The 24865-nt window shown below is 38.4% G+C and overlaps 2 protein-coding genes across 16 annotated transcripts in view; both read left to right on the top strand.

Annotated features, from left to right (window-relative positions):
- Positions 1 to 5742: 5742 nt before the first annotated feature.
- LOC147545380 (elongator complex protein 2-like) lies at positions 5743 to 19618 on the top strand. 15 transcript variants are annotated; one of them, XM_086673945.1, is made up of 11 exons: positions 5743 to 5978; positions 6585 to 6736; positions 6884 to 6971; positions 7699 to 7784; positions 7945 to 8098; positions 10195 to 10355; positions 10535 to 11203; positions 12293 to 12614; positions 13699 to 13916; positions 18456 to 18633; positions 18822 to 19618. In XM_086673945.1, the coding sequence occupies exons 2-11, from the start codon at positions 6587 to 6589 to the stop codon at positions 19358 to 19360; spliced, it is 2565 nt and encodes an 854-aa protein (XP_086530071.1). In that variant the 5' UTR covers positions 5743 to 5978; positions 6585 to 6586; the 3' UTR covers positions 19361 to 19618. The 15 variants fall into 15 exon arrangements, with proteins under 15 accessions (XP_086530071.1, XP_086530078.1, XP_086530079.1 ...); XM_086673952.1 differs by having other exon boundaries at positions 5779 to 5978; positions 7699 to 7789; XM_086673953.1 differs by having other exon boundaries at positions 5817 to 5997; positions 7699 to 7789.
- Positions 19619 to 23544: 3926 nt separating this feature from the next.
- The window catches only part of GSL10 (glucan synthase-like 10), a 35033-nt gene continuing 33712 nt past the window's right edge, over positions 23545 to 24865 (top strand). The window contains exons 1-2 of the mRNA XM_086673943.1: positions 23545 to 23975; positions 24393 to 24597. Coding sequence (XP_086530069.1) covers positions 24396 to 24597 — 202 coding nt within the window. The 5' untranslated portion in view covers positions 23545 to 23975; positions 24393 to 24395. The remainder of the gene's footprint in view (positions 23976 to 24392; positions 24598 to 24865) is intronic.

The raw sequence follows: 24865 nt of genomic DNA, 5'->3' as shown, positions 1-24865 counted from the left end.
AAGTCTGGACTGAAAAATACAATGACGGTGCAGGTTGTAGAAGGATACCGTAGGTCGAGGTGTGATGTAGATAACGCAAAATGCGTTTGACAAGACCCATATGAGTTTCAGTAGGATTTTGCATGTGTTGGCAGACTTTATTCACAGAGAAGGCAATCTCGGGTCTAGTGAACATCAAATATTGAAGACCCCCTACAAGACTGCGATATAACGTCGAATCAGTAAGTATCGAACTAGCAATAAGGTCACTTGGAGGGGTAGTCGCCATAGGTGTTGTAACTGGTTTCGCACCGAGCATGTTGGCCCGAGTTAACAAGTCCTCAATATATCGTCGTTGAGTTAGAAAAAGACCACCTGAGACTTTAACTGCCTCTATGCCTAAAAAATATAACAGTTCACCAAGATCCTTAATGGCAAATTCAGACTGCAATAAGGATATTAAAGAAGAAATGCATGATTCAGATGATGCCGTCACAATAATATCATCGACATAGACCAAGAGATATATAATGCCATCAGAAGACCGACGGATAAACAGAGAGGAATCCGACTTAGATGATGTAAAGCCAACACGATGAAGGTATGCGCTAAGACGGTGATACCAAGCACGAGGGGCCTGTTTAAGGCCATATAATGAACGATGAAGTTTGCACACATAATCAGGAAAGCGATGATCTACAAACCCTGGAGGTTGTTTCATGTAGACAACCTCATCAAGAAACCCATGCAAGAATGCATTCTGAACATCCAGTTGACGAATAACCCAATTGTAAGTGAGTGCAAGTGTGAGAACAACTCTGATAGTGCAAGGTTTAACCACGGGACTGAAGGTTTCACCGTAGTCGATCCCTTATTGCTGATTGTAACCCTTCGCGACAAGGCGAGCTTTATGGCGTTGAATAGAGCCATCGGCATTTCTTTTTATTCGAAAAACCCATTTGCAACCAACTAAGTTCATTTGGGGATGTGGAGGAACTAAGGACCAAGTATTATTCTTTAAAAGGGCATTGACCTCGTCATCCATTGCTTTCCTCCAAGATGGATCACTGTTTGCCTGAGTGAAACAAGAAGGCTCAAACATGTTGTCAGTTACTAGTGTGTGTTTTGAAGCTTGTAAAGCCTTTGGTTTAAATATACCATTCATTGAACGAGTAACTACACGATCAAGTGGTGGGAAAGGTGGTGGTGGTAGAGGAGTTTGAAGACAATTGGGGTTAGGGACAGTGATACGTCTAGATCTAGGTTTAGTGGGTTGAGGTGGTAAAAAGGTGGTTAAAGAGACGACTGTGGGTTCTAGACTTTGGTCAGAGCTATGGGTTGGTGGGCTTGGAGGTGGGCTTGGAGGTGGACTTGGAGGTGGACTTGGAGGAGGGTTTGACACATTAGTAGTTGGGTTTGGGGACATTATGCTTGGAGTAACATGAGATTCAGTATTGGATGGCATATGAATAAAAGGAGGGGGAGAGTTTACCTGAGAAGTAGTCGATGGCGATGAAGGAGATCCTTGGGCGACTGCATAAGGGAAGGAATCTTCAACAAAGACAACATGCTGTGAAATGTAAATCCGGTTTGAGGGTAGATGTAAACATTTGTACCCTTTTTGAGACGAACTGTAGCCTAAAAAGAGGCAAGGGGAGGAGCGTGGCTGAAGCTTGTTAGACCTGTATGGACGAAGGTGAGGATAACAAAGACAACCAAAGGTACGAAGAGAGAGATAGTTTGGTGGTCGTTTGAATAATAGTTCATATGGAGAAGAAAGACCAGTCGGGGAGGTAGGAACACGATTAATTAGAAAACAAGCTGTGTGACATGCATCATACCAAAATCGATTAGGTAGAGAAGCCGTGGACATTAATGCAAGTGCAGTTTCAATAATATGTCTATGACGCCTTTCAGCGAGCCCATTTTGTTCAGACGTGTGAGGACACGTGAATCTGTGTTCAGTTCCATTTTCATGTAAAAGAGTCGTGAAACGCTTAAATTCTCCGCCATTGTCGGATTGAAATATTTTTATTTTAGTGCCAAATAAGTTTTGCACATGTTTATAAAAGACATTGAAAATAGTGAAAGCATCAGATTTTGCAGACATAGGGTAAATCCATGTGAAGCGACTAAATGCGTCAATAAAAATGATATAATAGCGATACCCTTCATTAGAATAAACTGGAGATGGACCCCCAAACATCTGATACGACTAAATCCAACGGACTATAATAAGTAGTGGTACTTTTGTTGAAGGACAACTTATGACTTTTATTTTCACAACATGAAGAACAAAATGAAAAAGTATTATTAGAACTAGGCAGACTGTGTCGCGAAACGACAGATTTGACAGTGTTAAGCATAGGGTGACCAAGACGGTGATGCCAACCATGAAGAGATGTACGTTCTCTAACGAATGCTTTAATAGGAGAACGAGAGGAGAACGTAAGATGGTAGAGTCCTTCCAAATCAGCCGGCCCGCGAAGGACCTCCTTCCCTGTCCATCGGTCCTTCACAATACAAAAATTCGGGTGAAACTCAAAAAATACATTGTTATCACGAGCAAAACGAGATACAGATAAAAGACATTGTGTTAAAGATGGAACATGAAGCATTTCAGAGAGATGAAACTTACGGGTGGGAGTGGGAAAAGTGGAGGAACCGACGTGAGAAATGGGTAAAGTGTTACCGTCTCCCACCTTTACCTGATTTGGGCCGTTGTAGTCATAATGGTGTTGGATGTCAGCAAGGTTATTCGTCATATAATTGGTAGCTCCTGTGTCAGCAGTGGCAGTCCAATCATATGTATATCCGCCGGAATTTTGAGCTACATAAGCCATTGGTGGACGAAAGTGGGAGGGTGGTTTATTTTTCTGTGGCCTGAAATTTTTGTCAAATCTGTTCCAGCATTGCCATGCTTGATGATTACCTCTACCACAAAGTTGGCATACATTTTCATTAGGATCAGCAGTAGATTGCAACTGGAAGGATCGACCCCTTCCTCTACCACCACCACGACCTCGAGAGATATTACCACTGCCACGACTATGGTCAGGCTGAGAACGAGATGCATTTGTGTAATGTGCCTGTGGATGAGAAACTAGAACAAAATTTTGTGTATCCAATCTTAATTCATAAGTGTATAAAAAAGATGCAAAATCATCAAAGTTAAACTGGTGCATAGTTGTTGTTAAAGAGGAAACAATGGAATCATATGAGCTATCCAAACCATCGAGAATGGCATGTTGAAGTTCAAGTGTGGAGATAGCATAATCGGATGCTGCAAGAGTATCGGCTAAGAATCGGGCGTGAGAAATAAACTCGCGCATGGTTCGATTACCCTTTTTAATAGCGTTAAGCTCACGTTTGAAATGTAGTAAATGAGCTGAAGATTTGGAAGCAAACTGTTGCTCCAAGGAAGTCCAAACAGCAGATGCGGTTTGACAACGGATAACTTGACGAAGAACTGGTTCGGAGAGAGACGATAATAACCACGCAAGGACTAACTTGTCCTTCTTTTGCCACAGCGGAAACATTGGATTAACAAATCCATCACTTAGTAGTGGAGATGGTGGCGACTTCGAACCATCAATAATATCTTCAAGATCAAAGCTTTGAAGGGACGGTAGAAATTGAGCTTTCCACAACAAATAATTAGTAGAATCCAATTTAATGTTGACGAATGAATGGGGTTGAGTAAAAGGGAGGGATAAGATAGTATTTGAGGGTGGGACAATTTCTCCCATGGATTCTGTACGCTGCTCTGCTACCATGTTGAATAGTGAACTGTTGAACAATTGAACTACTAAACAATAAACTATAGAGCACAAAACTTATTGTGTCTTCACTTGATGAAGAACACATAAATCAATCTATATTTATAGATATACAATAGACCCTAATTAGGGTTGTTACTTGATTTACAAGATACAATTTAAACAGTACTAAGAAACCATATATTATGAGATATAGAGAATTATCTTAGAAATTCACAAGATTACAGAATCTCTAAACTATGGAAAGAGGATATGAGATTCTCTCTTATCCTAGTAAATCAGTATATCCAATCATTTCCATGCCAATATAGTGAGATGAGTTTGCAGGGAGATTAGTTTTTGCTTGGATAGAGTAATTTGAAGGAATCGATTATAAATCAAAGAAATAAACAGGTGAAATTAGAACAAGTAATGAAAGGTTTTAATAGTTCGGAAGAAGATGTTGGAAATGGATCAAGTTGATTGAAGAAGAAATGAAGAATTCACCATGTTTCAAAGGTGATAAATAAAGTTGGAAAGGAATGAGGGTTAGGAAGGAGAGAGAAATTGAAAAGGCATACCAGGTAATCTGGAAAGGAAAGATCTTTGAGGTAGATCAAGAGACTTGATTGTATTCTCAACAAGGATACGAATAGAAAATGAAGGAATAAATTCCGTCGAAGTTGAAGCAATCGGTTTGCTCCATATGAACCATGGTAAGATCGAGTGAGAGAGTTGTTCCTGAGTAGGGATAGAGATCATTCCATGATTCTCTCTCTAGATCGTTTGGAAGAAGAGAAGTGCACTTTTCTAAAGGCACCACAAAGAAGTCCTCTAATTGCATTGTTTTTAAGAGCACTTTGAAGAAGTCCAACAAATATAATACTTCTTTAAAGGCACCCCATAATTTCTTAGAGTCTTACCAAACACTCTAACTTGGCTTTCTGATGTGAAAACACTAAAACACTTGTTTTTTTTCCCATCAGAAAAATGATGATTTTCTTACTCACACATTCCAACGTATCAAACGGACCCTAAGTGCATGTCAAAAGTCATTTTACGTCCTTAAACCAATTTCAATAAACATGAGGGGTGATTTAGTCATTTCCTATTTGAAATCCCTTAGACCCAAATCTCTGAATCAATTGGTAAAGGGAGCTGGAAATTGTTGTTGGGGAGCTATTATGGTTGGGGAGCTATAAAGATTAGTAAGGGGAGATAAGACTTTTGGATTATTATTTTAAAGACCTTTAATGTTACGGATTTTAAATGTCAAACTCATAATTTGAAGGACTCAAGTGTAATATAGTCATATATCTCAGAAATAACAAAAAGAAAACGCTTTCTTCCTCTTTCACTCGTTCTCTCTTCTGAATCCGAATCTCCTAAATATCCCTCTTGCAATCTTTTTCCTTCATCAACTACAAATTTACGGCGACTTCTACCCAAGTATTTTCCCCAATGAAGAAGACATCAACCAAAATCGAGAAACTATTTTACTTTTTTCTAAATAGAGAAATTTCACAAATAGAGAAACTATTTGATTTTTCCCCTTACCTGGGGGGAAATTTTACAAAAATTTTCCTAGGGAAATTGTTGAACGAACAGAAATAGTTTGCCTCTTTTTGGGCAAATTTTTAAAGTTGAAGGAAAAAGAGAAATAAAATTTAACCGAAAATATTTGTCTTCGAATTCCTTACATCTTGAGAGAGATCTTCATCTATACTAACACTGTTTGATTGGGTTGGTGGTTGTTGGTTCGATTGAAAAATATTTTTTCCTCCATTAAAGAAGCAACATCATTAATATCTTGCGATATTGGTAATGGTTGCTTTGTAACTTGATTGTGGAGAAGAAAAGAGAGGTATTGTTGTTGACATATTTAGGATTTAAGAAAAAATAGGAAAGAAAAGAAAAAAAACTATTACAATTTTTTAATCGTAACTACTTTTTTTAATCCCTCTCCATTTCATTATTTATTTTCAAATCCGAAAAAATAGCTCCTAATACTAAATTGGTATGGGGAGCTGTAGTACAAAAAAAAACTGGTTTTATACTACAGCTCCCCAACAACAATTTCCAGCCCCCTTACCAATCGCCATCTCTGAACGAGCAGAACCGGGTGAGGGAACCACCAAGCAGTCGACTTTCTCTCTCTACTCCTTCACGGACGATCACGGAGGACTCCGGCGATCAACATTGAAACGAATTTTCTCTCTCTAATCAATTACCAAAAATCAGGTTGACATACTTTGTAATTGTGAGTTTTTTTTGAAACTTTTCATGGATAGCTATAATATCAATCAATTGCTCTGAACCTGTTAAGAATTCTTCACTTTTCATGGTTTATCTCATTTGAACAGTTCAGAATTTTCTCTCTCTAATCAATTACTGTTAATAGTTTGTATTTCATTAAGTTGTTACAGTTTTTATGTTTTAATGGTTAATTTAATAGTACCCAAATTATGAAATTGGTAACTTATGATGAAGGCTATAATATCAATCAATTACTGTTAATAGTACCCATTATCATTTTGAAGCTTTTCTTAGTTCGGGTCTTCTTCATTTGAACTTATCACTGTATCTTTTTTTTTTGGATTTTGTTTAGTTCTATATAACACTGAATGCTCAAGTAGAAAAACCCAGATCATGATTTTGTCTATATATATATATTTTGGGGTTAAACTCAGATGGGTAGTACAGTCATATTTAAAAGTTTAACTGTTTGTGGTGTTAAATATGATGGAATCTGTGGAGAATGAAAAGTTCGAAAAACACATGGGAAAATATGTAATTCAATTTCTAAAACATGGTGTAAATTGATAAAACCCCTTTTGCAAATGGCAGTAATGTCTCCAGCTACAACAGATACAAGAGTTCAAATGGAGAAAGTGTTCATCGGAGCTGGTTGTAATAGAATTGTTCATAATGTTTCATGGGGTGCCTCTGGTCTTGTTACATTTGGATCCCAGAATGCAGTTGCTGTGTTTTGCCCCAATGTAATTCTCTCTCTCTCTCTCTCTCTCTCTCTCTCTCTCTCTCTCTCTCTCTCTCTCTCTATATATATATATATATATATATATATAAATGTGTTCTTGTAGATTGAGATATTTTCGTCTCCTCTCCTTTTGTTTCTCTCATTGCAGACAGCCCAGATTTTGACGACACTTCCTGGACATAAGGCAGTAGTTAATTGCACCAAGTGGCTTCCCACCACCAAGGATTTTCCCAAAGGTACATAAGTTTCATACCCATTACAACAGAGTTCTTGGTTGGTATCATCCCAGATATTTCCTTTTTTTCTCTAGAGTTTAGAGTGGGAAAGGAATTTGTTAATGGCGATTAGCGAGGAGTGAGAGATGCACCTCAGTGATCTAAGACAGAAGGTCTAGGCTGCACCCCAGAGTGTCTGAAATCTATACAGTTAGACACTAACACAACATAGAAAACATTGATTAGTAACGCAATGAATTTAAGAGTCTCTTCAGGGTGGAAGGATGACCAACTGATGGTTAGGTTTATGCAGTCTAGAATCCCTGCAATAATGCCTTAAGCCAATCTATTGATTGTACCTATAGTCTCTTCAGTGTTTGGTACATTTTTAAAGAGATACTATAATGCACTTTTTTGTTAAGGAGGTAACATAAGATCGTTTTCTCGTGTATAAGAAGCTGAAGACAGAACCTTTTTTTTATAACATTGGCTGGTTATCTATGCCTTTGAAGTTGGAATAAAAGCTATTTGGTTGACTGGGGAAGTAGGGATTAGGAGGGAGGTGTCAAGGACTAGTTGGACTGGTCGGCCATATATATACACACACATTTGTATATATATATACATATAGTATATAATAAATAATTATTGTATCTAGAGTTATATTGTCTTTTATAATAAAGGGTTTCTGCATGAGTGAGTCTCTATCTTTACCAAAAAGATGAACCCCTCCCTCTCTCTCTTGCAGCTCAATTGTTGGAGAGCCATTTTCTTCTATCAGGAGACACTGACGGTGTCATTATTTTGTGGGAATATACACTTAAAGATGGAAAGGTCTGGTCAGTTTTCTTGGATCTATACTTTTTACAAACCTTTGAATTATCTATTGGATTTGCAATCCTATAATTTACTCATGTAATTGGTCAAGTGATTTATCGCAGCTCGAATCTCCCTATTCTAACGTTCTTACTTTCTTATTTAATTTACTTTGCAGTGGAGACGTGTCCTTCAAATATCAGAACCACACAAGAAAGGTGTTACGTGCATTAGCGGGATTATGGTTTCTCAAACTGTGGCAATATTGGCATCTACCTCTTCTGATGGAAGTGTCCGTGTATGGGAAATGATCCTTCCATTGAAAGCTGGAGGCAAGTCAAATTTTTGTAATATTTTTATTTGAACAATTTCAAAGCTTAACAAGGGGGCTAGGGTCCTATTACTGTGGACCCTTACCTAGCGAACTTGGTTTGGAAAACAAGAACTACACCGTTTTAATCAAGAGATGGGGAAGCCAAGACAAGATTAGTCTGTAACGATCTTTCTTCTTTCATACCCCCCACAAGATTGCATGAGGGATGATACTACAGAGCTCCTTTTCTTTCTCAGGCGAGCTGAGGCCCTCCCGTTGCATGATACACTGACCTATATCCGCAGGCAACACCCACCTGATGTCCATTGACTGGACCAAAAAATTCCAAATAGCTTAAACTTGCTTGGGATGCAGCAGAAGATGTCGATTTGTCTCGCCAGCCTGTTTACATTGGGGCACCAGTTAGTCCCTGCTATGCCTTTTCTGCTTTGCGTGTCTGCTGTCAGTAATCTGTTCAGAACCGCTGCCCATAAGGTGAAGGAGATTCTGATGGGGATCCACTTATTCCAGATGCCCTTCATCTTAGTGTCTCAATCTTGCATACCAATGATACACTTATAGCACTGTTTAAGCTGGTTCCCTTGCGGTGTCTGTCCCTATGCAGTTACACAGCAGGGTAACTCGAGAATTGGCTCGGGGGATCCCGAGCTGATTTGTTGCCGATCCACCAAGTTAGGGTCCCTTGCTTCTTCTTCTTTTATGCTTCTGAGAGAGAGAGGAACCTATGCTTTTCTTTTTTGCCTTCTTCCCTCTTTGTTTTCTCTGTCTTCTTCTCCTTCTGTTTTCTTCTTCTACTTCTTTTCTTCGATCTTCTTCTTCTATCTTTATTTCTCTCTGTTTTCTCTTTCTGTTTTCCTCTTCCTGTTTCAATGCTGAGGTTTAACTGGAAGCAAGTTATTACTGCAGTGCAGCAGCGAGATTCAGTCATTATTGCTGTACAACTGTACCACAGTCTATAATGTACAGCTTACTGCACCCATCAACAAATACAGCACCTCTTTATAATCTCTGTTTCTTCTACCAGTTTTACCTTTTGTCCATCAGCAGAACTTCTTATCATAACTCTGCCGGTTACTAGGTTTTGCTCGGTTCTCTTGTACTATTATCTTATCTTAGATTGTGTTGAGCCGGTTTCTCCTACTGGAAACTACTTGCCTTTCCTCTCATTCCTTTATAATCCCAAGCCTTACTGCAATGCTTAATTATGTTTATTAGGGTGGTTTTAATGCCATTGTAGTAGTATATTTATGCCATGCCTGCGGCATGCATACTGTATACAAGGGCATTGAGTCCAAGGGTGGTGAAGATATGTGTATGAGATGTACATGCGTGGAGGTCACTTAGAAGACCTCGATTAGTTCCACAACGCTTATTAGGTGCTTGTCTATATGTACAATCTTCGGCTATGCAGTTACAGTCGGTCGAGTCAGCCGAGTGACTCGGGACTCGGCTCAGACTCGTGGGAAGTCCTAGCCGAGTGCGGTCGAGTTCTCGAGTCTAGGGTTTTCCCGAGTGACTCGTCTGACTAGGCGGAGTGTTGGTCTGACCTGGCTGACTCGGAAACTCGGAACTGACTTGGAATTTTAAGAGTATTTTGGAATTAAAATCTGATTTGATGCATGTTATATTTTATTGCTGTTTTGAATTCTTGGAACATGTAAAGACATCTAAAATTTCTCACTTACACTTGACTCCGCCAAATGACTTGGCTCGGGCCGACTCCGAGCCGCTTCCGAGTTTAACAGCTTAGATCCCCGGACGTCCTTCCCTGGATAGGTGATAGGAGTAAAAGTTTCATGTCAAATGACAAGATAGGTCATTAATTATACGTGTGCAAGTAAATCCTTTGTAAGAACTTACAGAGTCAGAGTGTAATTTAGCAGAAGAATGTTTTGGCTAATCTAATGAGATTTGGCTTTCCTTTTCTACTGTATGACACATTTGAATTTTTTTTACTGCATATAACGTATTTCTTTATTAGGCACTAAGCATCATTGTTTGATGTACACACTCATTGAGTTGTTAGTATTTTATCCTCAGTTAGTATGATTGAGCATTCTATATGGTATTGAGTCTGTAATGTGATTAATGTAGGTGAGTGTAAATTGTTTCTCCTAGATACTCTATTTGTGGGTTCGAAGTCCATGGTTGCTCTCTCTTTAGCAGAATTGCCAGGTTCATCTGGGCATATAGTCATAGCAATCGGGGGCTTGGATAATAAGGTGCACCTTTACTGCGGAGAGAGGACAGGGAAGGTTTGTGATCTTATATTCGTATGTTACTTGTCTGTCTCTGTGTGTGTATTATACACATATCTAGATAGATCACACACACACACACACACACACACACACACACACACATATATATATTTACTTTCCCTCCCCTGCACCATTTTCCTTTATGTAGCTTGATTCAATTTTTCTTGGTCCAGTTTGCGCATGCATGTGAGTTGAAAGGGCACACAGATTGGATCAGATGTTTGGATTTTTCATTGCCTATTTCCACTGACGGCGAGAAAGACAGCCTTCTCCTCGTAAGTTCATCTCAAGACAGAAGCATACGCCTATGGAAGCTGGCTTTGCAGAAATCTTCAGCAAATCTTGATATACCAGACAAGAAAACAACAACAAGCTTGGCATCTTATATTGAAGGTCCTGTCCTTCGAGCTGGTTCAAAGACCTATCAGATCTCTGTAGAATCATTGCTTATTGGACATGAAGATTGGGTATATTCAGTGGAGTGGAAACCGCCCTCAAGTTCATGGCGTGATGATACTTATCAATCGCAAAGAATCTTATCTGCATCTATTGACAAGAAAATGATCATCTGGGAACCTGAAAGGACTACTGGAATCTGGATGGATGTTGTTACTGTTGGTGAATCTCAGTGTGCTTTAGGGTTTTATGGGGGCCATTGGAGTCCATCTGGGGATTCAATTCTTGCTCATGGATATGGAGGATCCTTCCATCTATGGAAAAATGTTGGCGTAGACTTCGATGACTGGCTACCTCGAAATGTTCCATCTGGTCACTTTTCGACCGTCACAGATATTGCCTGGGCTCATTCTGGGGATTATTTGTTATCAGTTAGTCATGATCAGGTAATATATCTTTGTTAGTCTTATTTAATTAGTGAAGTTTTAAAACTGGTTTTCTTACAAGTCTCGTGTTTCTGCTGTGCGGAGAAAGTTTTATTGTTCCATGAATTGATTTTCAGTATATATTCAGAAAGGAGTCTTAAGTTATGGATTCACAACAAAAGTCTCGTTAGGTGTGTTTCAAAATTTAATTCTCTGGGGCCTCTTTGTTCTTGGTACATGTGCCATTGTGAAATTAACCTGGACACGAGAAATAGTGATACAAACCCTGGCTTCATAAACTTGGTATTTTCTAATTGAGCTCGACCCATTTTAAATTTCAATTGCTACTCTTCTCAATGTTCGCAGTTGATCCGGGATCTTTGTGGCGGGTATTATCTGCCAGTCCAGGGTTAGGTAGTATATGCCAACTGCTGTGATTTGGATGTTTAGCCTAAACCTTGAATCTATAACTTATTCCGAATAATGTAATTAATGAGAGGAAAACATGAGAACTAAGGTATGCTTGATTGTAATAATGTGGAAATGTGACTGTTTACTTCAATATTCTTGAAACTCATAAGAAGTTTATTTTGACCAGGTTTGGGATGCAAAACTTCCATTCTCTTTCAGCTCGACGTAGAACAATTGTTAAGATCAACTTTTGGAATTTGAGAAAGGAAGTCAGTTCTAAAAACTTATATCTTGATAAGATGTTGTTATTTGTGCAGAAGTGCTAGACTGACCTCCTCCTGAAAATTAAACTCGAGAGTAATTTTTATTTGAACGGAACTGGTAACAAGTGATGAATTTGTATTTGTTGCAGCTAATGGATCATTAATAAACCTAAATGCCAGAGTTGCAGATTATTTCGAACAAAAAAAACTAAAACCAATGATATTTTCAAGAGTAAAGTTATAGATTTTGTAAAATTCTAACTCTGACATAATTTAAATGGGCCTATTGGTTCCTGGTTTATTGTTGAACCCCGAAATAAGCTTGTTTTTTGCATCATAAAATTCTGTTTTTGATAAGTTTTATATGATATTAAGTTCCTGTTAGTTTCATTAAGCTGAAGGGACTTGCTAACTTTAGCATGTTGAACTAGCGCAGACTACTCGAATTTTCGCACCGTGGAAACCCGAAACTGGTTCAAGCAATTCTTATTCGTGGCATGAAATAGCTCGCCCTCAAGTTCATGGTCATGATATTAACTGTGCTACACTCATTCAAGGGAAGGGTAACCAACGTTTTATCAGTGGAGCTGACGAAAAAGTGGCTCGAGTTTTCGAGGCTCCTTTGTCATTTTTGAGAACACTGAGTCACACTGCTTTCCAAAAATCTAGTTTTACCGACGATGTTCAAGAAGAAGTTCAAGTTTTGGGTGCAAATATGTCTGCTCTTGGCCTCTCACAGAAACCTATTTATCTGCAGGGTGAGTATGAGTTCATTATGCGTGTGTTTGTGTATTTAATTTTGGATCGATGAATGAATTGGTTAATGTTGCAGCTTGACTTTCTCATGTGTGAAAATCACATTTAGACCAAAACTGTGCAGGAAGTTCGTATTTTGTTCTATTTTTGTTCTAATTTGGTGTTACTTGGAAAGCTCACTGATTACATAGTTCGGGGTACATAACCCTGTACACTGTTTTCTTTAGTGGTGTGCTTCGTGCATATTTCTATCATATGATACTGTGGGTGTAAAATCCCTCTTCCTACACAGTTATTTATTTAGTGATGCATATGCAATATATACTCTTTATAAATTGTAAAATCCTAACCATTTTAACTAGATAAACAGAAAATCTTGAGATAACAGCTACTAGTTAATCACATATATTCCTAATAAAAATGGGTAAACTAAGACTGAGGTTTTAGTATGCCAAATTACTCCAGAGGTTGGCATTGTATCGACTCAGTCGACCCAGAATCCAGATCCTGTCAACGAGTTATTGAATTGCTTCAGTGGAGAAGCAAAGTTCCATTCCTGTATTTATGTGTTGACAGTGCGCAATAACGACAAAAGGCTGCGGATATTAGTATGCCAAATTACTCAAGAGGTTGGCATTACATCGACTCAGTCAACCAAGAATCCAGATCCTGCCAACGAGTTATTGAATTGCTTCAGTGAAGAAACAAAGTTCCATTCCTGTATTTATGTGTTGACATTGAACAATAAGGACAAAAGGAGCATAAAAAAAAATACATGTATTGTATGTTTCTTTTGTTTTTATAAAAGCTTGTTTGGGTATTTGACTCCTCTTTGACTAAGGTCTTCTTCCTCTTATAAGCTGATGCAGCTTTCACTTAACTCCATATTTACAGCTCTTTGTGTAGTTTCTTGATTCTCTTACCTGCATCAATATTACTATATTGGTAAAACTGGAAATGCATGAATTACTGATGCTGCAATTTCGTTTACAACGATTAAGTTTCTTTGATCTATTCATACATTTGTATCCATTGTCGTGTTGGGAAGATTGAGATTGATATAATGAATGTTACTTGTTTATGCAGCTCGGAGTGAGGTGCCGAAGAAATCTGGTAATGGTGCTGTTGACAGCCTGGAAAATTTTCCAGAAGCTCTTCCAACTGTTTTGACAGAACCTCCAATTGAAGATCGACTTTCATGGCATACACTGTGGCCGGAATCACACAAGCTGTATGGTCATGGAAACGAACTATTTTCTTTATGCTCTGATCATGAAGGGAACATTGTTGCTTCAGCATGTAAGGTATATGGTTCTGGTCCTTGTGCTCTTTCGGTTTTGTTTCCTCAATTTCTTGAGTAGCAAAAATTTCCTAGTAGAAGATCACATGACATGCGAATTTTCTTGTTACTTGAACTCCATGCAGCTAATATTTTTTTTTGGACAATTTGATTTTATTAAAAGTGAGAAGGATTTCAAAGAAATCAGGGTCCTATTAAAGGTGGACCCTGACATCGCAAACTCAGTCTGCACAGAAAGCCAAGATTACATTGTTTACATGAAAGCCTCCCAGTTCAAGTGAAGTCTAAAAATGAAAGATTCTTGGCCTAGTTCAGTTGTCTGCAACTCAGTCTGCACAAAAAACCAAGATTGCATTGTTTTCATGAAAGCCTCCCAGTTCAAGTGAAGTCTAAAAATGAAAGATTCTTGGCCTAGTTCAGTTGTCTGCTCCATGTAGCTAATATAAACTGCGGTTCTATAAGACATCCAAAAATAATAAATATTTTGGATGTTCTTGATGTCTCTAAGGGTGTATTTTGTTTATCTCTATTAATGAAGAACGAAATAGATGGTTTCTCTTGGGTGTTCACTGGAGTGTATGGGCCTTGTCTAAAAGCTAGGAGAACCGGTTTTTGGGAGGAGCTTGATGCTATGGCTAATAAGTGGCATCTCCCTTGGTGTGTGGGAGGGGATTTTAATGTTATCAGATTTTTTCATAAGAATAAAGAATGGGAGTAAAATTACCTCGAGTATGAGAGGTTTTGGGGATTTTAATGTTATCAGATTTCTTCATGAGAAGAAGAATGGGAGAAAAATTACCTCGAGTATGAGAGGTTTTGGGTGGATAGAAATAGCCTCTTGGATTTACCCAAGCAAAGTTTGGACTTCACTTGGACGAATAATCAAGAGAATCCTGTGCTGAGTGTTTTGGACAGGTTTCTAATCAACAGTAGCTGGGAAGACAAGTACCCCAAAGTGGAGCAGATAGTTCTTCCTAGACCTACGCCCGATCACACTCCAATCCTATTGAGAACTGATATTGAAACTTCCAATCCCCCACCTTTTCGCCTGGGGGAAAGATGGATGCTTGAGAGTGACTTTATGGACAATATCAGGTGTTGGTGGTCGGAGGCTCCATCAGCTATCACAGCAGGTCAATCGATTTGGAATAAACTTCAGCACACTAAGGATAAACTGAAGGTTTGGTCAAGAGATAAATTTAAAATTTTTAACCTTAATTTTGCTAAGCATCAACGGGATATCAGTCAGTTGGACCAGAAAGAAGAAACACAAACTCTAAATACTGAGGAATTCAACATCAGAAGAAACATGAAGAGTGAATTGGAAAAGCTCATGAACCTGGAGGAGGTAAGCATTAGGCAAAAGTCGCGTACCCATTGGTTGAAGGCAGGTGATAGGAATTCAGCATATTTCCATACAATCCTCAAGTGCAGAAACCGTCAGAATAGACTTAGCATCATTTTGAAAGAGAATGAGGTGCTGACAGATGAAGAAGATATAGCTGTAGAGGCCATCAGATATTTCAGTGATCTGTACTGTGAGCCTAGACAATGGAGGCCAGGGATTGAAGGTATGCATCTCCCCTCTATCTCCTCAGAGTCAGCTGAATCTCTTGAGAAAGACATCTCTGAAGAAGAGATTCGTGAGGCAATGCAGCATTTTGCTTGTGACAAGGCCCCTGGGCCGGATGGTTTCCCCATCTCTTTCTTCAGAAAATGTTGGGACATAATCAAGGATGATATGATGGAGATGTACAGGGAATTCTTTAACACAACTTCTTTTCAATGGAGATTGAACCATACGTTTATAGTACTTATTCCTAAGAAAGTGAAGAGCTCTAAATTCTCAGAATTCAGACCAATTAGCTTAGTAGGAGGTCCTTATAAAATTCTTACGAAGGTTTCGGCCTCGAGACTGGCACAATGCTTGAATCAGCTCATATCTCCATTTCTAGGAGTTTTTGTGGGTGGAAGGCAGATCCTGAATGGGGTACTTATTGCTAATGAGTTGATTGACTCTAGGAGGAAAAAGGACGGCAAATGCCTGGTCACTAAGGCAGACCTAGAGAAGGCGTGTGATAGGATTAACTGGGACTTCTTATACCAAGCTATGGAACGGATGGGTTTTGGATACAAATGGAGGAGTTGGATTTTCTCATGTATTTCTACTGCTACTTTCTCCATCCTTTTGAATGGTAGGCCCTCTACTGTTTTTTCAAAGCTCTAGAGGGATGGGTTTTGGATACAAATGGAGGAGTTGGATTTTCTCATGTATTTCTACTGCTACTTTCTCCATCCTTTTGAATGGTAGGCCCTCTACTGTTTTTCAAAGTCTAGAGGGATCAGGCAAGGGATCCCCTATCCCCCTCCTATTTTTACTGGTGGGGGTGCTTAGTCAAAGTCTCCAACAAGCTGAGAGTAGTGGATGGTTAAATGGTTTTAGAGCCTCCAGCTCAGGTCAGAGTATAAACCATCTACAATTCGCCGATGACACTTTATTTTTTATCAAGGAAGACATTTCCCAAGTCAGAAGATTGAGGGATATCCTCATTTGGTACGAAGTAGCCTCTGGTTTAAAAGTAAATATGGATAAAACCTATATCTTCAAGGTGGGTAAGGTCGGGGAAAACAACATTAACCATGAGCTCACTAAGGAATTTGGGGGACAGGGGGGGGGGGGGGGGGGGGGGGGGGGGGGGTCTCTCCCAACGTCCTACTTCGGATTACCTTTGGGGGAACAATACAAAGCTAAACATCTCTGGAATCCAGTCATTGAAAGAATTAACAAGAAGTTGGCTGCTTGGAAATCTAACTTACTTTCCAAAGGAGGCAAGGTAACTTTGATTAAGTCAGTCCTTCAAGCTCTTCTGGTATATTACTTATCCCTCTTTGCTGTGCCAATGGGGGTTTTGAAGGAGAAAAATGGCAAATTTCTTATGGGATGGGACCAAGGATCACAAGAGCTTGCACTTGGTGGCCTGGACATCGGTCTGTATCAGTCGAAAGAAAGGGGGTTTAGGGATTAAGAAACTCAAAATCATGAACCAAGCACTTCTAATGAAATGGATATGGCGTTTTACTCAAGAACAGCGGAGTCTTTGGAGGAATCTGATTGCCGATAAATATGAACAAAATATGAACGAGTGGGCTGCTTTTAGTAAGAGGAGTACATGTGGATGCAGTGGAAAGGCATTCAGGTATTGTGTGACAAATTCAAAAGTATTACGAGATGGGAAGTGCGATATGGTGAGAGCATAAATTTCTGGTCGGAGCTCTGGCTAGGAGATGCACCACTTAAGGACAGATATCCTGAGATATATGTTGTGGCGGTGGATAAGGAAGCCACAGTTTCAGCATACTACGATCAGGTTAGCGAAGTGTGGGGAATAAGGTCCAGAAGAAACCTAAACGACTGGGAAATTCAGCAATATATGCTGATTCTTGAAGAGCTCCAACCAGTTAGCCTCTCTGAGGGCCAAGACACAAGGGTGTGGAAACATAAGAGGTCAGATACGCTTTCGGTTAATCAATGTTATGCTCGCCATGATGAGCAGCTCTTGGAACCTAGCATCATCAAGTCTATCTGGAAGAAGGCAATCCCTCCAAGAATAGTTTTCTTCTTGTGGGTTGTGGTTCTAATTTCTAAATTAAATCCCCACCGTTAAGAACTTGAAGAACAGAGGCTTCGTACTCCCTAGCAGATGCATACTGTGTATGAACGAGGAAGAGTTAACAGATCATCTATTTTTTTTCGGTGCACAGTGTCGGCCACCCTTTGGGACTACTTCACTTCCTCCCTGAATATCCAGTGGTGCAAGCCCAATAGTATCTACATGATGATCAATCAATGGGATGGTCTATGGAAGAAACAGAACAGAAGACTAGTTTGGAGTATGGTGCCGGCAGCAAACCTATGGAACATTTGGAAGGATAGGAATAATAAGATCTTTAAAGAGGAGAACTTAACGACAAAGGTGGATGTGGAGGATGTGAAAAGCACAATTTTCTTATGGATTAAAAATATTGAGAGTTTTAAGTTTGTTCCTTTTCATGAGGTGGTGGTAAATTGGGAGGCCTGTATGATACTATGATGTGAGAAGTCTATTTGTCACATCTCCCCTCCCTCTTCCCCTCTCTTGTACAGTTTTCTCTTTCCTTATATATTCATTCAAAGTGATGGTCGTACTTCTATTTTTTAGGTCCCTAGATCAAAAAAACTTAAGCAACTCAATTTTCTGCAAAAATTTGTGTGTATAACACATAGGGATGCGGTGTAGCATAATTTCAAAAAAAATGTATATTCCATCAATTGACTTGTCAGGTATTGTTGGATTATGACCCGATTAAAAATATCTTTGTCGGTTGATTATCATCAAGTACCCAGAGATGATCTCACTAGTTATCCATCAATCGGTTATGGTTTCTTAACATATTAGTTTTATAATGAGATTTTGTGTTCTTGTTCTTAGAGCCGAAACCTGAAAAGACTGAAAAAACAATGACCAGTACATAACATAACTTCTTTACTCGTTATATTATGCAGGCTCAATCCGCAGCTGTCGCCGATATATGGCTATGGCAAGTGGGATCATGGAAGGCAGTTGGTCGCTTGCATTCTCATACCCTTACAGTGACGCAGATGGATTTCTCTCATGATGACTCTTTTCTTTTGTCTGTTTCGAGGGATCGTCAGTTCTCTGTCTTCTCCATTAAAAGAACAGGTATAACACTCTTAAAACTGATTTAACGTGGGAGCCACGTCAAGGAACTGTTTCCATTTTGATACAGGAGACTTTTCATGTCCCGTTCCTTTTGATTGACATTTACTAGTTTTCAATTTATACGGTGGAGTTTGATTAAAGATCTCAGTGAACTACAAACCTCTGATCTTATTCTATGATATAACCAGATGGAGTGGATGAAGTCATCTGTGATCTTGTGGCGAAAGAGGAAGCACATAAGAGAATAATATGGACATGTTCATGGAATCCATGTGGTCATGAATTTGCGACAGGTTCAAGAGACAAGACTGTAAAAATATGGGGTGTTGTAGAAGTAGAGAAAGGTTCTTATTCGGTTAAGCATCTCTCGACTTTACCACAGTTCAAAAGTAGTGTAACTGCTCTATCTTGGTTGGGTTTGAATGATAAAGGGGCGAGCGATGATGGGCTTCTCGCAATTGGAATGGAGAGTGGACTCATCGAAATCTGGTCTCTTTCAAAGAAAGTAATGACCGCTGGTGCTTCGGTAGGTCCTTCTCAGTTCAGTGCTTCTCTTCTAATGCAGCTCGATCCGTTCATCTGTCATGTTTCTATGGTGCACCGCTTGGCATGGAGAAGAAACAACTCTCAGGAGGAGAGAGACAATAATAATAGTTCCAGGAGGACAATACAGCTTGCTTCTTGTGGAGCTGATCATACGGTGAGAGTGTTTGAGATGGAGTGCTGATTAATCTAGAATAATGTATGAAATTTTGATCATTGTGAAATTTAGGGCATCAGTATCTAAATTATGTTAAAGGGTAGCAATTTTTTCTTAATTTTTTCTTGAGAAGTCTAACTTTTTGTAACAGTGGCCTTGCGAGTCAAACTAACAAAAATCAGTGTGTCCTTCTGCTCTAGGTCTGATGTAATAACAAGTTATAGGTATTGTTTCTTCTGATGATATCCTTGTATCTTGTTATATTTAACAGGGAAATATTGTTTGGTAATCATAGGCTTGTTTTGACAAGATTCTCGGGTTAACACCAACTTCCCCAATATGAAAACACAGTTGAGGTCCTTGAGGATATATTATTTGGCAAATGTTACATTTTGCTGGGTGGTTTGGTATTTCTTATACTAATTTACACTTTCACAATTATCTTTGCATATAGTATGTTACTCATTTACATTAAGATAAAGTGTCCCTTTCAACAAAAATCAAAAAGTGTCATTATCTAGTCTTAGTCATCTCAATCACTATTGTAGATTTTTTATACCATCTTCCCTATACAATACTCAACGATATCATTTATGTCTTACCCAAAGGGTTATGCATCGACATGCGTACATGAGACAAATACCTTTAGATACTATTTTCTCGGACTATAGAAAACATATAGACTTGAAACAACCAAGATAACTCAGATATGGGAGGAAATAAAATGTATAAATAATAAATAAAGATTTTGTTACCTAAAATTTAGGTAACATATTCGATTATTTTGCTCTGTCAATATATGATAGAAGAATCCGTTGAATACCAGACTTCTGATACTACCGAGTATAGAGTTACCGTAGAAAGTAGCCACACGCCATTCGATTTCATCAGACCAAATCCCGGTCAGATTTCTACGAATTCCCAACAAAAGTAATATTTCTGACCAGATCTTTACTCAATAAGTGCATTGAAAGATGTGTTCGTCGGTCTCCATTGTTGAAAGACACAAATGACAAATATCATCTGCATCGAGACCCTATGTCTGAAGTTTGAATTTTATTCTTAATCCGCGCTTCACCACAATCCACGTAATAAATTAGTGTTGTGGAATCCCTGACACCAAACTAGATTACACCATGGAACAGTGCTCCCTTTACGCCAGACAAATAAGTTTCTTTCACCGTGTACTCACCGGAGCTTGCTACCTTCCATACCACAGTGTCCCTCTCCAACCCCTTACGTCAACCCGTTGCAAGGTATCAAAGACCTCTTCGAAAGAATGCCGAAACTGTTCAAAGAAGACCCAATTACCTTTAAATAAAAAAAAATTTGTGACCAAGATATCCTTCCTCATGCTTGAACCGATCTTGTGATTGGGGGCAAAGTATTCTGTCAATGAGCTCTAGGGGTGCCAAACGTCCCTCCGAACGTAGTCCTCGTGGCGTCATGTATAAGATATTGGACCATGCCTTTGACCAAGTCCCTGCAATCGAGTATCCGTCTCCAGCACCAAGAGCATGAGGTTGGCACCTTCATAGTCCAGAAATTGTTCTTCCGAATTAAATTTTGTTTCACAATCTAACCCATATTGTATTTTTGTCGCTAATAATATCCCACACACGTCTGAGATTCATTGCAATGTTCATGATTTCTATATCCCGGAGGCCATGTCCTCGTTCACAAGTTAAATACAAATATAGTGAGTGCATTTAAAATTTCCCAGGGTACCATTGTTATACACCCAAAGTGGATTGAAATATTTATTGGAAAGAAAGTGTAAAGGCCCTTAATATTGTTGTGGGAGAAATTATATATACACTCACCGTTTTTAGTTGCCACATTGACAATTTGCTTGACTTGATCAATTTATTTTGACCAAGTTGAATATGACTTGGCCAATAAGAGTCAAACTGATAAAAATCCAAGATCCTCCACCACTTGAAACTTTGAAACCTTTCCATTAACCGTCCACTAGCCTTTGGTGCAACGGTTGGATACCCCTCTTGAGCCCATGAAGTCGTGAGATCGGGTTTTGGTGGAAGCAGTTTTCCATCAAAATTTATCCCATGTAATTTAGGCAATATATAAAGTAAATAATATAATAAATTTGTCGGGTTTTAGACCTCTTTCATTGTTGTCGGGCTTTAGGTCTCTTTCATTATGGTTTAAATTGGGCGGTTATCGTGCTCATCACATCTTCATGATGTATCGATGTCTTCTAACGACTAACGTAGATCGTAGTCGATTTCTCAAAAAGAAAAAAAAACTTCTCCATTAACCACGTTATACGTATCACTTTAAACTTATTAGTCGGTAGTCGTAGGAACATCGAAATCACACCGTCATTTTTCTTCAATATCATCTTCTAATTGTTGAAGTATCTCCGTTGGTGTTTTAATGTGAAATTCATGAAAACGAGAAAAAAATTCAATTTCTTATTTTAATCAAACAAAACTGTGAATATAGAAGAATCACCTTCTCAAAAAGTACAAGTACATTCCACGATCTTTGTATCAAGTTTTTCCCAAAGAAAGTGAGGTTTTGGTTGTGAAGCAAAATACTTCATCAAGGTAAACTATCGAGCGTACCAGTTCTACTCCTACATAGGTCCATCAACCCGACGCTTCAGACGACCAGGAGAACATTTGATGAACTACACATCGATTTGTCATAGAGCTCATGGGTGTGTTTTTCACTAGTTGGTTAATAACCATGCCGGCTTGTTGCTTCCGAACTTTAACTGTGAATAACTAATGTTTTTTTGTATAAATTGTGTAGGATAATCACTTGTGAAGTATCCCAGACATTCAGTTCTCTTCACTGGATCAGAGATATCGTTGGTGAAGAATATTTAGATGAGGATGCTAATAAATTCATCAACAAGAGACTCTTATATTTGTTTGAGGGAGTGTAAATGTCTCGTTTTAAACGAAAATGCGTAGTCTGAAAACGTGAATGTGTCATCTTCAAGCGAAACTAATCAATCTCTGACTTGTTTTGTTGTTGAAAGAATCAATCTTCGACTTAATTGTGAAAGGAGTGGTTCCTCGACCTAAATGCTCTAGTTTATTAAAACAGTGAAACGCATTAGTCGAGTAAGTAGCAAATTAAAAATCTAGACATTCTTTTTTATTCCATGACTCTAATCAAAGTTGTACATATACGGGTAAGCTATATATAATTCACAAATATAGATGAATAATTTTTTCACATTGATGTCAGTTTTTTCTTCAATGAGTACCGATGAGCAAAAAATAAAAGTCGGAGGGGTCTTACTGATTTAGTTCATATGAAGTCGGTTGTCATCTTATTGACAGAAAACAGAGAGCTACAATTTACTCTCGTTTTCCGTCGTTAGGATGAGTATCAACGTCCAAAACTTAAAGTTAAATGCATGTTTTCGATTTAGTTCAAATGATGTCGGGTAATCGTCTTACCGATGAAAAATCGAGACTACCCTTTTAAAATAATGCTCTTAGTTATCCCTTAGTAAGACGAGTACGAACGGTCGAACATCTAAATCAGAGATATTTATTTGATTTAACTCAAATGACGTCAGTAGTCATGTTATTGAAGCGACGTTTTTTGCAAAAATGTGAGTGTTTTAAAAAGTGAGTATAGGAATGGTGTGTTTGGTTGCAGGATTCCTAAGTAGGATTCCTATCAAAAGTGGGATTTGGTAGGAATCATGAATCCTTGGTCTGTTTGGCTACCAAGAATCCTAGGACTCTTGAATCCTAAGGATTTCTAATTCCAAAATTTGTTTTGGACCAAAATCCCACCCTACCCCCTAGGATTTGCTAGAATTTTGGATTAATGAACCTAAATTTCAAACTTAAAATCAACAAAAAAGTATTTCCTTCTACAAAATCATTATTTTTTTTCAAAGTCATTATTTTTTTCAAAAATCATTTTCTTTCTAAAGACGTTTAAAAATACTCAAATAATAATAAATCATATGATTCTTAGTTGCCAAACAAGCCAAAAAATATTACTAGGATTCATGAATCCGTGGAATCATGAATTCCAAGGACTCATGAATCCGCGGATTCATGATTCCGCCATCCAAACACACCATTAGTTGAAAACGCAAATGAATTAACCGTGAATATGTCTTGTAAAAACAGTCAAATTTCGTTTCTTACAAATTCATTTTACAACCATAGTCAAAAAAATCCCTCATTTATATGCCTACAACCATTATGCTACACCTCCCTTAACCAGAACTTTAGTCGATATTGGAAGGTTTATCCGTTTAAATCATGTTGTATTATAATTGGGACAAAAATTAATGTCAAATGTTTGACAAATAGGCCAAAAGCTTGCCTCATTTTACCATCAATTCGTCCAAAGTAAACAGAAGAAGATTGATAAACTTCCGCAAACGCGTAACCCGAGCATCGGACGTTACTTTCCCCTCTCTCTCTCTCTCTCTCTCTCTCTCTCTATTTCATCTGTCTGTGTGGGAGAAAAATCATTCCTTTCTCCTGCATCAAACAGAAAAGCGACTTATTATTTGAAGATCTAAAACCTCAGATTCACGAGCATTTCATACATTTCTTTTTCGAACGATCGCTTCGGATTTGGTCCTGGCTTCACTAATACAAAAAGTTCCTGAATCTCATCGTTATCAACTCTACTCGTAAGTAATTTTTTTTTTACCTCATTCTCTCTCTCTAAACTTTTTCTTCTGTTCTAACCTTGACGAATCATCGTTTTTAGTTTTTGATTCCTCGTATTATTTGTTCAATGTCTTCTGTTTTTCGTTTTGGTGGAAGATTAGAAGGAGTCGATCTTGTTTGCCTGGTTATTATTTTTTTTTTTTTTTTTAAGTTTTTAGGGTTTTGTGATTTTGTCATGCAATTCAAGTAACTATAGCTTGTTCATTGAACTTGAGTAACAGTTCAGCTGCTAAGAGTTTTTGATAATGACTATATTAATTTCTGAGTTTCTTTCTAAGCTTGGTTTTAGTAACTGAGCTTAAATAACTTAGATTCAAGTTGTTGAGGTTAAAAGACAAGCTTTATTGGTAAAAATGGTGTACAATTTTGTTTTGCAGGAGATGTCTCGAGTAGAACAGAATTGGGAGCGGTTAGTGCGTGCTGCACTTCGGAGGGAAAGAACTGGTAGTGATGCACATGGTCGGCCTGCTACAGGAATTGCTGGATTTGTTCCTTCATCGCTTGAGAACAACAGGGATATAGATACAATTCTTAGAGCTGCCGATGAAATTCAAGATGATGACCCTAATATCTCTAGAATATGTAAGTTCTATCTATTTCCTCCTGTTTTTTCGTGTAATCTTTGCTTCATTTGCTAATCGCGAGTATACTGTCAACTCTAGGGGTTGGTTCATACTAAATGTACTCTTTTGTGGGGTTTGCTTCATTTGCTAATAGAGAGTTCATTCTTTTATTGTTGAACTCGGTCCTTAGTTCGGTTTAAAACAAGCAATTTACTCGGGAAATGGCTGGCTAGAGGGTGCAATAAGACCGTATCCATGAATTAGTTACGTGCTTTGTGTGAAACTTT

This window comes from Eschscholzia californica, unplaced genomic scaffold, assembly GCF_041429995.1.
Source record: "Eschscholzia californica isolate CP2 unplaced genomic scaffold, dmEscCali1.0.p SCAF_4, whole genome shotgun sequence".
In the NCBI taxonomy this organism is placed as follows: domain Eukaryota; kingdom Viridiplantae; phylum Streptophyta; class Magnoliopsida; order Ranunculales; family Papaveraceae; genus Eschscholzia; species Eschscholzia californica.
Note: the sequence above shows the minus strand (reverse complement) of the source record. Positions and strands in the feature narration are given on the sequence as shown.

Coding starts and splice junctions, on each gene's coding strand:
- LOC147545380 (XM_086673944.1), top strand. CDS start 6,578: ATGGCAGTAATGTCTCCAGCTACAACAGATACAAGAGTTCAAATGGAG. Junction 6,972..7,698: donor CACCAAGGATTTTCCCAAAG/GTACATAAGTTT, acceptor TCTCTCTTGCAG/CTCAATTGTTGGAGAGCCAT. Junction 8,099..10,194: donor CCTTCCATTGAAAGCTGGAG/GCAAGTCAAATT, acceptor TGATTAATGTAG/GTGAGTGTAAATTGTTTCTC.